The sequence below is a fragment of the Pelodiscus sinensis genome, chromosome 9 (assembly GCF_049634645.1).
Source record: "Pelodiscus sinensis isolate JC-2024 chromosome 9, ASM4963464v1, whole genome shotgun sequence".
NCBI classification, from domain to species: Eukaryota; Metazoa; Chordata; order Testudines; family Trionychidae; genus Pelodiscus; species Pelodiscus sinensis.
In genome coordinates this window covers 43,460,124-43,473,456 of record NC_134719.1, presented here as the reverse complement: position 1 = coordinate 43,473,456, position 13,333 = coordinate 43,460,124, and the positions used below count along the sequence as shown (strand labels likewise).

Here is a 13,333-nt window from a genome sequence, read left to right as displayed (position 1 = left end):
CCCACCAGGATTAGAATACTGGTTTTTGTATGCCTCATGTTGCTCTTTTGGCCTCTGCCCACCAAACAACGATTTAGTAGTCAAGCAGAATTGGCCTTTAGCTACTTAAAATTGGGACATTTCTGTTGGTGTACGAGGCAGGGTTTAAATTCAGTGGAACTGTCCAGAGAGGAGCTCTGCAAATATTTTCAGCCACCCTGGAGTTTTTATAGCATGTTTGAGGGTTGGTTTATGTGTAGGGGCCCTCTGGGAAATACTCTAAGTGGTATGAGGCACTACAGTGTTGGAAACAAACCTTTATTTTTCTAGCAGTGTTAAAAATAACATACTACAGCATTCCAGTCTAATTGTAAAACTTCACTCCACTCACCACTACACGCTGTGGTCCGTGTCCAGGGAGATTACTCTCATGGTCTGGACTGTGAATGCCAAATACTGTAGTTTGTTTGTAAAGGTTAACAATTTTTCAAAATTATCTTCAAATTGAGTAACCTTTTCAAAGAAGAGAAAGCCAACTTTGGGCTAGAAATCTGCGTATATTGTAGAGGAGACGTTCAGAGATACAAAGAATTGGTAGGTGCCCAACTTTCAGTGAAATTCCATGAAAGTTGGGTACCTAAATATCCTTTGTGCCATATACTATTGTCTGCATAGTGTACCAAAGTATGCAGCATTTTTGGAAGAAACACAGTAACATCATAAGGGCCCCGAATATTTTAGAGGGTTAAACCTACTAATCAGAAGTTTTGAGGAGACACAAGCAAGGTCTAGTGTTATCAACAGAAGCTTCTGGATTGTATGTGTGACAGACTTCAAATCACAATGAAGAGGAAACCCAAGAAATATTAACGATTGGTTCTTATCATAACTACCATGATAATTGCAGTATTTGTTTATAATGTATTTTTATAGAAAAAATATAAATTGAAAATTATTTGAATATTTGCTTTGGAAAAGTTTATCTTATATCTTTCTCTGAAGGAAATATCTTGGATGTCTTGTGTGGAACAAATACAGCACTTTATATTTATAATTTGCAAAGGATATTCCCCCTATAATTTCAAATAACTTTAACTGAAGCAAAAGTGAAAATAAATGTGCATATAGTTTTGGTTTTAGTAACCTTAAAATTACATCCAGGAAGCTATTTGGTTAGTTTAATTGTACAGAGATGAGAAACCTTATGATCTATTTGAGTGCTAAAATTGAGTTATTGAGCCATTAAGTCTGAAACCAAACTTGGTAAGTATATATTCAGCTAACAGGACACTCTCAGTATATTATCAGGGGTCTTGTTGTTTTAAAAAAGTTATGCTCTGTGCAACTAACTAACTAATGTGGTCCTGAAGGCAGGTTCATGAAAAATAATTAATAGAAATGTTGTCAATTATTTACTGAATTTTAGACAATATAGGTAATAATTATGTCAAACTCAGTACTAGGCATGTAAAGTGTAGTCGATTAACTGATAATCGAAAGCTTATATGTTTATGCTATAGATGACATACATTTTCCCTCCCTTCCCCACTCCCCAGTAAATTTTTTAGCAGGCTGGCGAGCAGCCTAGCTCAGTCCTGGCTTGTGACAGGTCCAGTACCTACACCTGCTGTGGCTATGCATGTAAAGTGTATTAGAAGCCAGGCAGGCAGGCAGCCCGGCTCAGTCTTGGCTCACATTAGGTCCAGGGGCACCATCTAGTGCTGCTGTCTCTGTCAGAGGTAGCAGCACAGGGGAACAGCTGGTCTGCGAGGGGAGCTGGTTTTTGGGATGCCTGGCATCCCATGCTTCTGCCTCTGATACAGTGGCTGCCAGCTCTGCCCCCAGGTGCTATAGAATAGTTGACTAACAGATAAGCATTCATGAGGTTACTCAACTATTCAGTTAACCAATATTTAACATCCCTACTCAATACCACTTAGCAATCTACTTTAAATGTATTTATTATTTCATGTATTTAAAAAAAATATTACCCTGGAGCTTCAGCTCATTCGCAAGTTCAATTCTTACCCCTCTGGATTAAACAAAGATACTGGATAGTTAGGTCATTACCTACCTATCAAAGGATGAGGGCAATAATGGTTCTTTGTCTTTGAAGAATCTCATACCATCTAGCTGTTTCATCAGTCTTTAAGTGTTTCCTAATTCTTTGTTGTTTGCTAATTAATGGTTCTTATCTGCCCCCTTTGACTATCTAGTCTTTAGGTGCTTATAGACTCGGCTTTCCCTTGATATATTTTTTACTCACTGCCTTTTCTTGTTCCCCTCCTCGCCCAATTTTCCCTTCTTCCACCCACCCTCCTGTCTCCCCCATTTATTTTGGTCCTAGACACCCAACACTCCGGTCATCTGAAGAAGTGGGCTGTGCCCATGAAAGCTCATGGTACCATCTACATGTTTTGTTAGTCTATAAAGTGCTACCAGACTATTTGTTGTTTTTTCATTTACCCTGTTAATCATTCATTTAGAATATTCTTAAGAATTTTATTTAATTTCCACTATTATTGGTACTTATTTATCTTAACACAATTTCATTCAATATATAAAGCCAAATGGTTATGTTTGTTTAAATACTGCCTGATTTGCTTTTATAGCCAATTGTAGATAATACACAACATGCAAATATCAGAGAGTCATCTTGACATTTGACATGACTGATGGTTCTTTTTCATGGAATATATTCTGAAGCCCTTTATTTTAATTTTAGTTTAGTTTATCGTCATGATGAAGAATTTGAGTTAAATGATAGCAGGGTTTCTGATGTATATTTAATCTACTGTGATACATATGTAATGTATTGATGCCTAAAATAAGATGTAGTTTACATGAATGAGACAGAGAAATGCCTTCTGAAAGTTGGGATACAATAGTCCAGTGACTTCACAACAGGTGTATATGGAGGGATTGTCTCACTGTTTACCATCATATTCTTTGCTCTGTGCCCCAAGGTAGGGCCAAGTCTTGTAGTCCTTACTCATGCAAAATTCCCAGTGAAGTAAAAAACTTGTTTTTTAAAAAAATCTGTTTTCCCTTTTTGTCCCAATCCTTGTTTCTGCAAATATCTTCTCTCATTGCAAGTACAAGATTTATTTAGATTTGTATAAAGAACAACTGCTTAGTTTCATAGGGGAATTCTACTGGCCTTGTTCAATTGTTTTTTAAAGATTTCTTGTTTTGTTGGAACACCAGTATTTTTGCTTTTGAGTTTCTGGTTTGAATGAGCAGGAAAGCTTAGGGAAAAACGTGGCAAAAAGGACTAAATTCTGCATGCTTTCAAGGCAAAATTGTTAGTGCTTCCATCACCTGTAGCCTGGATGGAGAGAAGATCTGTAGAAACTTTTCATTTCTTGAGGGGAAGAAGAGGAGTTAGGCCAGGACTCGGCTTCCTCTCCTCCAAAACTTCCACTTGACCAGTGGGCCACTTCCTGCTTACTTTTTTACTGTTCTTGGTGGTTAGAGTACATATCCTAGTGACCTTTCTTAACCCCCCACCCCTGCAATGTCTCAAGGTTCTGTGATGACTGGTTCCCTTACTCCTGTCTCAGATTCTTTAAGGTAGCTGTCAGGCCTATCCCTTCATCTTCTTTAGGGATGTGAAGGGTTACCCAGTAAGCATTTGCCTTACTGGCATGCTTACTAGGGTAACTAGAATCATAGAGCTGGAAGAGACCTCAGAAGGTCATCAAGTCCAGCCCCCTGCTCTAGGAAGGACCAATCCCAACTAAATCAACCCGGCCAGGGTTTTGTCAAGCCGAGACTTAAACACCTCTAGGGATGGAGACTCCACTACTTCCCTAGGTAACCCATTCCAGTGCTTTACCACCCTCCTAGTGAAATAGTTTTTCCTAATATCCAACCTGGCCCTCTCCCACCACAACTTGAGACCATTGCTCCTTGTTCTGCCATCTGTCACTACTGAGAACAGCCTTTCTCCATCTTCTTTGGAACCTCCCTTCAGGAAATTGAAGACTGCTATCAAATCCCCCCTCACTCTTCGCTTCTGCAGACTAAACAGACCCAAGTCCCTCAGCCTCTCCTCATAAGTCATATGCTCCAGACCCCTAATCATTTTGGTTACCCTCCGCTGGACCCTCTCCAATGTGTCTACATCCTTTTTGTAGGGGGGGGGGGGGGGGAGAGGGCAGCCCAGAACTGGACACAATACTCCAGATGTGGCCTCACCAGAGCCAAATAAAGGGGAATAATGACATCTCTGGATCTTCTGGCAGTGCTCCTCTTAATGCAACCTAATATGCCATTAGCCTTCTTGGCTACAAGGGCACACTGTTGACTCATATCCAGCTTCTCATCCACTGTCATTCCCAGGTCCTTTTCTGCAGAACTACTACTTAGCTGGTTGGTCCCCAGCCTGTAACAATGCTTGGGATTCTTCCGTCCCAAGTTCAGGATTCTGCACTTGTCCTTGTTGAACATCATCAGATTTCTTGTGGCTCAATCCTCCAATTTGTCTAAGTCACTCTGGACCCTATCTCTGCCCTCAAGCGTATCTACCTCTCCCCCTAGCTTAATGTCATTCGCAAACTTGCTGAGGGTGCAATCCATCCCCTCATCCAGGTCATTAATAAAGATATTGAACAAAAACGGTCCTAGAACCGAACCTTGGGGCACTCCGCTAGAAACCGACCACCATCCTGACATCGACCCGTTGATCACTACCCACTGGGCCCGTCCTTCTAGCCATCTTTCTATCCATCTTACAGTCCATTTATCCAATCCACATTCCCTTAACTTGCTGGCAAGAATATTGTGGGAGACCGTATCAAAAGCCTTGCTAAAGTCAAGGTATATCACATCCACTGACTTTCCCTTGTCCACAGAGCCAGTTACCTCATCATAGAAGCTAATCAGATTGGTCAGGCACGACTTTCCCTTTGTGAATCCATGCTGACTATTCCTAATCACTTTCCTCTCTTCTAAGTGCCTCAAAATGGATTCCTTAAGGATTCCTTCCATGATTTTTCCAGGAACGGAGGTAAGACTGTCTGGCCTATAGTTCCCTGGATTGTCCTTCCCTTTTTTGAAGATGGGTGCTACATTTGCCTTTTTCCAGTCATCTGGGATCTCTCCCGATCTCCATGACTTTTCAAAGATAATGACCAAAGACTCCTCAATGACATTTGCCAACTCCCTCAGTACCCTCGGATGCATTAAGTCCAGACCCATGAATTTGTGTACGTTTAGCTTTTCTAAATAGTTCCTAACCTGTTCTTTACCCACCAAGGGCTGTCGATCCTCATCCCATCTTGCGTCACTTAGCGCGTTAGTCCGGGAGCCCACTTTATCCGTGAATACAGAGGCACAGAAAACATTGAGTACTTCAACTTTCCCCACATCCTCTGTCACTAGGTTACCTCCTTCATTCAGTAGGGGCCCCACACCCTCTCTGATCACCTTCTTCTTGTTAACATGCCTGTAGAAACCTTTCTTGTTATCCTTCACATCCTTAGCCAGTCGCAATTCCATTTGCGCTTTCGCCTTCCTGATAACCCCTCAGCATTCTCGAGCTATACATTTATACCCCTCCCTGGTCATTTGTCCACGTTTCCACTTTTTGAAGGCTTCCTTTTTGTGCTTAAGTTCACCAAGGATATCCCCTGTAAGCCAATCTGGTCTCCTACCGTGTTTGCCTCTCTTTCTACTCATCAGGATGATTTTTTTCTGTGCCTTCAGTAAGGCTTCTTTAAAATACTGCCAGCTGTCCTGGCCTCCTTTCCCCTTCATGTTAGCATCCCAGGGGATTCTGTCCATCAGATCTTCCTTTGGTCAAGATCCTGAAATCTACCATCTCATTATCACTGCTTCCCAGGTTGTCACCCACCTCTACTTCCCCTATTAGTTCCTCCCTGTTTGTAAGCAGAAGGTCAAACTGTGCCCGACCCCTGGACGGATCCTTTAGCACTTGTGCCAAGAAGTTATCCCCGACATTCTCCAAAAACTTCCTCGATTGCCTGGGTACTGCCGTATTGGTTTCCCAATAGATGTCAGGGTGATTAAGGTCCCCTAAGAGAACTAGGGCCTGCGTTCTGGAAGCTTCTCTCAGTTGTCCGAAGAAAGCCTCGTCTACCTCATCCACCTGATTCGGTGGCCTGTAGCAGACACCAACCACAACATCACTGCTGTTGTTTGCTCCTTTAAACTTAACCCATAGACTCTCAACAGGTTTTTCTCCCTCTTTATACTGGAGTTGAGAGCAATCATAATGCTCTCTTACATATAGTGTAACTCCTCCTTTTCTCCCCTACCTGTTCTTCCTGAACAGTCTGTACCCTTCCATGACAGCGCTCCAGTCATGCAAGTCATCCCACCAAGTCTCTGTTATCCCAATTATTATTAAGTCATATTTCTTGGACTGAGCCAGGGCCTCCAGTTCTTCCTGTTTATTGCCCAGGCTTCTCGCATTAGTGTACAAACACCTCAGATAGCCAGTTGATTGCCCTATCTTCTCCATTCGAATTGGGGGTCCTCCTTTGTTGCTTGTTCCTTTTTGCATTTCTTCCCAGTATCCGACTTTCCCACTTCCCTCAGGGTTTTGGTCACCATCCCCCGACGAACCTAGTTTAAAGCCCTCCTCACTAGGTTTGCAAGCTTGCCCGCGAAGATGCTCTTTCCTCTCTTGGTTAGGTGGATTCCATCTCTTCCTAACAATCCTTGTGCCCGGAACAGAGTCCCATGGTCGAAGAAACCAAAGCCCTCTCTGCGACACCACCTGCGCAACCATGCATTTACTTCATCAATTCGACGATCCCTTCCCAATCCTTTCCCTTCAACAGGGAGGATGGACAAGAACACCACTTGCGCTCTGAATTCTTGGATCCTTCTTCCCAGCGCTACTTAATCCGCAGTAACTCGCTCAAGGTCATTCTTGGCCGTATTGTTAGTTCCCACATGGAGAAGCAGGAAGGGGTAGCGATCCGAAGGTTTGATCAGTTTGGTAAGTCTCTCAGTACCATTCTGAATGTGAGCTCCCGGTAAGCAGCACACCTCTTGAGATTCCAGGTCTGGATGGCAGATGGATGGCTCAGTCCTCTTAGGAGGGAGTCCCTGACCACCACCACCAGTCATTTTCTTTTGGGGTGGTGCCCGTGGAACCCCCATCCCTAGGACTATGCATCCCATGCCTTCCAGTAGATGGTGTTTCCTTCTGGTTTCTTCCTTGTGAAGTCCCTTCCAAAGCATTCAGCACTGCAGAGCCTGTGGAGAGAGCTTGAAAACGATTACTTACCTCTATAGCATTAGGGGATTCCCGTGCTGGCCTTTTTCCCCTTCTAGAAGTTACATGCTGCCAGTTCTCTTTCTGGTCCCGTACTGCCCTCTCTGGCTCTTCTGCCTGCTGTGCTGGAAGGATTAAACTCTGCCTTCTATCGAGGAAGTCTTCATCATCCTCTCTGATTGAGCATAGGGTCGACTCTTGGGCCTCCAGTCCTCTAATTTTTTCTTCCAAAATGGCGACCGGCTTGCACTTACTACAGATGAAATCTGTTCTTTCTTCTGGGAGGAAGACAAACATGGCACATACTGTGCAGGTAACAACAGCAGACCTATCACCATCCATCGCTGCTGTCCTGGAGAAGGGATTTAAAAAGAAAGGCAAGAGAACCTCGCCCCCTTCCCAACTCCCTCTCTAAACACCTTGTTACCACTCACCTGTTCACAAGCTCCTTGGTCGCTTGCCCACTGCCTTATAAAGCCCTGCAGTGCCTGAAAGTCCTTCCCCCTACCAAGGCTCAGCCAATCAGCAGAGGCTTCTAGAATTCAAACTTTAATTAGAAGCCAACAGTTTCCACCTGCCAACTCATTAACATGCAGTCTGGTGCAGCTGGAGCAAACCCCCCACGAACGCCACGATGTGGTGTGCCTGGCCCAGCTTGGTCAGAGCAGCCCTCTTTCTGCATGCAGTATGGTGGGCCCAGACTGAGCATGATCCTCCTGAACGGTTGTGCGGTGGGCCCATCCGGTTCAGCCCCCCCTTTCTACACCATGGTGCAGCTGGCCTAGCCAGGCTGGAGCAGTCCCCTGCTATGGGATCCTGGTTAACCTGTTAAATAAATCAGTTAAATGGGATTTTACATCCTTAATCTTCATATGGGCTGGCTAGGTAGCTCCCTTCCCTGATTTATAGGAAGACCTTGTGACAACCAATGGGGAGGAAGTGGATGGCATCAGTCTTGATTGAGACTTGTTCCTGGTTTACTGTTATGTTCTCAAATATTTTGGCAAATTTGGGCAAAGTTTCAGACTCTTTACATATCCTGTTCCCCCACGTGGGTCATTTGCCACCAAGGTTCCAATTCCTTAAGGGCAATTTATTTTACAAGGCTTTAATTTTGTGTTACACTGACAGATTTTGTCTTTGATTAATGTTCAAAGTGCTCTGACTGGCTAATTTTTTCCAGCATGAAGAGCATTAGTCAGTGAATACCAGTGTGTTGTATGCCTTTCCTTGTGAGTGCGTTATTAAATGTAATGGATATATAAACTGTTGAACAAACCTGGTGGCTGTAACTTTCAAAAAGTAGCAAACTTTCCCTCTTCTCTCCTGATTAATTTCTGTGTGGTTTTTTTTACATAATTCTCAGAAGTTGCAGACTCCACCATTACATGTAGCCTTGTGACCACTTTCCTCCAGACACTCCATAGCGCTATGTTGGGGGCTGGAGGGAATACACCATTTGGGTCTAAATGGATTGGTGCGGATTGGAGGCCTAGAACTGACAGTGGACAAATCTAATCCCGTTTTTGTTCAGCTGCTGAATTCTACTAGGCTGTCTCCATCTTCACTGAAATATAGTTGGCTGAGGTGTTGAAAATGGGTATTTCATGCCAGGTGGTCAGCCCACAATGAAAGCTTTCTGTATAGCTTTAAAAAGGGCTACCGAGCATGGTTAGTGACTACCACACCGCAGATTTTGGATGGTTTTGTTTCCTGCAGTAGTGTCACTTCGCCCAACTCTGGCAAGTTTGTAAACACACAGTATCCCCAAAACTAAACCAAGAAACTGCGTCTCCACCTCACCATTTCCCCCCCTTATTTACGCCAGTGCATTCTGAAGTGCATGCATATGGACAAACCATTTGGGTGTTACTTTGCACGTGAAATGTTGGCATGAATGCCACCATTTTTCTTTATGAAGAAACGATGTATGTAAACCAAAGTAATTTAAAACATGGGCTCGGTTCTGTAATCTGTATTCCTTTGGATCAGGCATTTAGAGAATGGGTTTTAATCCTGGTTTGCTGTTTGGATAAGATAACATTTGAAAGTAAATCTCAAGCTGATGGCTGTGTACATTGAAATAATACTGTTGCCTATAAATGTTTAATATTTTTGTTATATATTGGATTGTAAGATTTAATAAAATAGACTTTCTGGATTGTATCTTCCCAAAAGAACTGATAGATCTTGCACTATTTTATTTTTAGATATGTGTCTTTAGCAAGGTGCTGCAAAATTACTGACAATAATTGTCTCTTTCACTGCTGTTTCAAAAGATAATATGTCAGTGGCATAGTGAAAATAAATTCCAGACGCTTATCTAGGGGGGGAAAAAAACCACACCCCAGCTTTCAGTGCTGATGGTAAGCAGAAGTGTGGCTATGCAGCTACTGAAGCTTCTCCCTCAAGGGGTTATTTCTCCCTCACTGAAATGTTTGTGGTTTAATTTTTTTTTAAATAATTGCTTGAGAGTGTTCTCCCTTCTCCAGTTAGGATTCATAGCCCCTGGCCAGATCAATTGCTGTATGTTAAATGTACTCATTCTACCAAGGGAAAAAGGGTGGAAGGGAATTTTTTTCCCCCAAATTAACAGCTAAGGAATCATTTTAAAGAAGAGGCCTGTCAGCCTGAAAATAGAATTCCTTGAGTGACAGCTGCATTTTGTTACTCAGCTGTGGACAATATTAATTGACCTACAAATTCTCCAGATTATCTTTTTGTTTTCTGGTTTTGTGCATGTGTGTGTGTTGGAGTGCAGGAGTTGTTAAGAAGAAGTAGTTGTAGAAGTTGCTAAAAGGAGTCTTCTACCACTCTCAGACCAAGTCTGGTCTGAAACTGAGTTAAGCCTATGTGGATAGAACCTGAAGAAGAGGCAGTGCAGGATGTAAATTGGGAATAGTGGAAATCAGGGAAGCAGAACGCTCACTTGATAAAACTTTCGCCAGTCCCAGGCATTAGTGCAATTCCTTAGCAGACTATGATTTAGAAGTGCAAATCATGGGTGCCTGTAGCTATGTTCAGGCAAATCAAATTTCAGATTCCCCTCCTAAAAATCAGGATCTTTCTATCAAATTAATTTGCTGCTTGGTAAATTCAACTAGTTCTCAATTATGCAAAAATTACTGTAAAACCATAATAGTATAATCCCCCAATGTATAATTATAGTCTGTTTTGACAGTATTATTTGTGGTGTCTTGAATCTGTAACCGTGCATGTATTTACAGTAAATCTCTGCAATTAGACAGACTTCCAATTAATTGTTTTTAATGAAAATACTTGGTGTGTGTATATATACAAATTGACTGATTGCTTTTCTAAAGTCAGTAATTAGATCTGCTATGATAATTTTTACTTTAGCACATAACGCAGCTGGTCCATTCTTGTACACTAATAATTTACACATTTTAATTTTTAAAACTGAAGCCATTTTAAAGCTAACTTAAACCTGGTAATTTCTTAGCTTTTCTCTTGGCCAACATGAAATTAGTTTAAACAAATTCTGCTGAATAAAATTACCCTCTTTAAAATCTTGGATAACACTCAGTCTCAAGAGAATTTTAATGGCTGAATTACAAACCATCTAAAATAATGGCTTAATAGAAATGCTAACTACTATTAAAAATGGTAATATCACAGTATATGTATATATATTTGCAAAAATAAGAACGAATTTCCAAAGTATACCACCAAGCAGTTGATAATTACACGCCTCTTCATTAACAATATTATTTGTGTTTCTTCTCTAGTTTCTCTGCTTGAAGAATATAAGAACATTCCTTTCAGCATGCTGTGAGATATTTGGGATGAAGAAAAGTGAACTTTTTGAAGCATTTGATTTGTTTGACGTGCGGGATTTTGGAAAGGTAATTTAAAGTATCTTGTTTACTAATACCTTCTTTTCTCATTGGGTGATGTGGTTGTTGGATAATGCTTGCCATTGGTTTCATATAACAAGGTATTTAAAAATCCCCTTGAAGCAAGAGAAAGGTTTGATCTGGTTTTGTTCTTTTCACATGTGTGTTGCATTTTTGTTTTCTTTAAGTCATACTTGACAGAGGCTATCTGCAAGGGCAGAGAAGGACCATACAGTGGGTTGATGTCATGAGGAAAAATGTGCTTAGCTGGAGGAGCAGAGAGAGCAATGGTGTGTGATAGTGAGAGGAACCTAGGCTGACTGTAAAATCAAGTAAATCAAGCAGCTACTTGGCACTCCATATCTTTTGTGGGATCCTCCTACCCCATCCAGGTTCTCAAGTTCACAGGGTGACTCCAGCTTCCTCTCCAGCAGTGGGACATAGAAAAGGGAGAACAGTCACACTCATACCCTTCATCCCCACCTCCTTATGGTGAAGGGAATGGGGTAGAAGACAGCTCAGGACTTGAATTCTGTTCCCCACGTCTAGTTGCTTGAGGCTGCTCTGTTGCATGTGGGCCTGCAGATTGTAAGGCTTCACAATGGTGTAGTGAAAAGAAGCAAAGGACAGTAAGAGTGGCTAAGCACGGTGAGGAAGAGGAAAGTGAGGTTTTGTATAAAAAACAGGTAGTAACAGTCATGGGATGAAGTGACAATGAGAAGTGGTATGTCCCTAACTCGCAGCAGCACAGTCTTTGCATTCATCGTTGAGTCTGGCAAAAGTGGATATAGCTTTAGTCCAGATACTCTGTCTCTCTTTTTTCCAATATTTTCAATCCAGACTATCAGACAGCAAGAACATGTTGTGGCAGGTAGATGGCTTGGTGTTCAGGACTACAGTAGTTGGAAATGAATCTATTATGTACAAGTATTGTGTCATAATGAATATCCCAATTGTAGGATAGTATAGTCTCTGAAGCCTGGGAAAAGGATATAATTGCCAAATGTGACCACAAATAGCAAGTTCATTTTATTAAGAAATACAGACTGTGTATAGTGGAATTGTTTAAGCATATCCTTCTTTTGATGATTGCGTCTGAATGAACACTAAATGCGGGTCCATGCCAATGTTCTGAGGCAATGCAATGCCAAGACACGTCAGTTTGGTTATAACTAGCACTCCCACTAACTACTGCATCTTAGAATCATAGAATACTAGGACTGGAAGGGACCTCGAGAGGTCATCGAGTCCAGTCCCCTGCCCTCATGGCAGGACCAAATACTGTCTAGACCATCTCTGATCGACATTTATCTAACCTATTTTTAAATATCTCCAGAGATGGAGAGTCCACAACCTCCCTGGGCAATTTATTCCAGTGTTTGACTACCCTGACAGTTAAGAACTTTTTCCTACTGTCCAACCTAAACCTCTCTTGCTGCAATTTAAGCCCATTGCTGCTTGTTCTATCCTCAGAGGCCAAGATGAACAAGTTTTCTCCCTCCCCCTTTTGACACCCTTTTAGATACCTGAAAACGGCTATCATGTCCCTCCTCAGTCTTCTCTTTTCTAAACTAAACAAACCCAATTCTTTCAGTCTTTCTTCATAGGTCATGTTCTCTAGACCTTTAATCATTCTTGTTGCTTGTCTCTGGACCTTCTCCAATTTCTCCACATCCTTCTTGAAATGCGGTGCCCAGACGTAATACTCCAAATGAGGCCTAACCAATGCAGAGTAGAGCGGAAGAATGACTTTTCATGTCTTGCTTACAACACACCTGTAAATGCATCCCAGAATCATGTTTGCTTTTTTTGCAACAGCATCACACTGCTGACTCATATTCAGCTTGTGGTCCACTATAACCCCTAGATCCCTTTCTGCTGTACTCCTTCCTAGACAGTTGCTTCCCATTCTGTATGTGTGAAACTGATTGTTCCTTCCTAAGTGGAGCACTTTGCATTTGTCTCTATTAAACTTCATCCTGTTTACCTCAGACCATTTCTCCAATTTGTCCAGATCATTTTGAATTATGATCCTATCCTCCAGATTAGTTGCAACCCCGCCCAGCTTGGTATCATCTCCAAACTTAATAAGCGTACTTTCTATGCCAGTATCTAAATCGTTGATGAAGATATTGAACAGAGCCAGTCCCAAAACAGACCCCTGCGGAACCACAGTAGTTATATCTTTCCAGAAGGATTGCGAACCATTAATAACTACTCTCTGGCTACATCTACACTGGCATGATTT

General features: G+C 42.0%; 1 protein-coding gene across 3 annotated transcripts in view; it reads left to right on the top strand.

Moving 5' to 3' along the window:
• VAV3 (vav guanine nucleotide exchange factor 3) overlaps positions 1-13,333 on the top strand; it is a 254,125-nt gene that overhangs the window by 48,046 nt on the left and 192,746 nt on the right. For all 3 annotated transcript variants that reach the window (XR_012905973.1, XM_075936644.1, XM_006119791.4), the window contains exon 2: positions 10,978-11,094. Coding sequence is in view for 2 of the 3 variants with exons in the window: in XM_075936644.1 (XP_075792759.1) it covers positions 10,978-11,094 (117 nt within the window). In the remaining variant the exon portion in view is untranslated. The remainder of the gene's footprint in view (positions 1-10,977; positions 11,095-13,333) is intronic.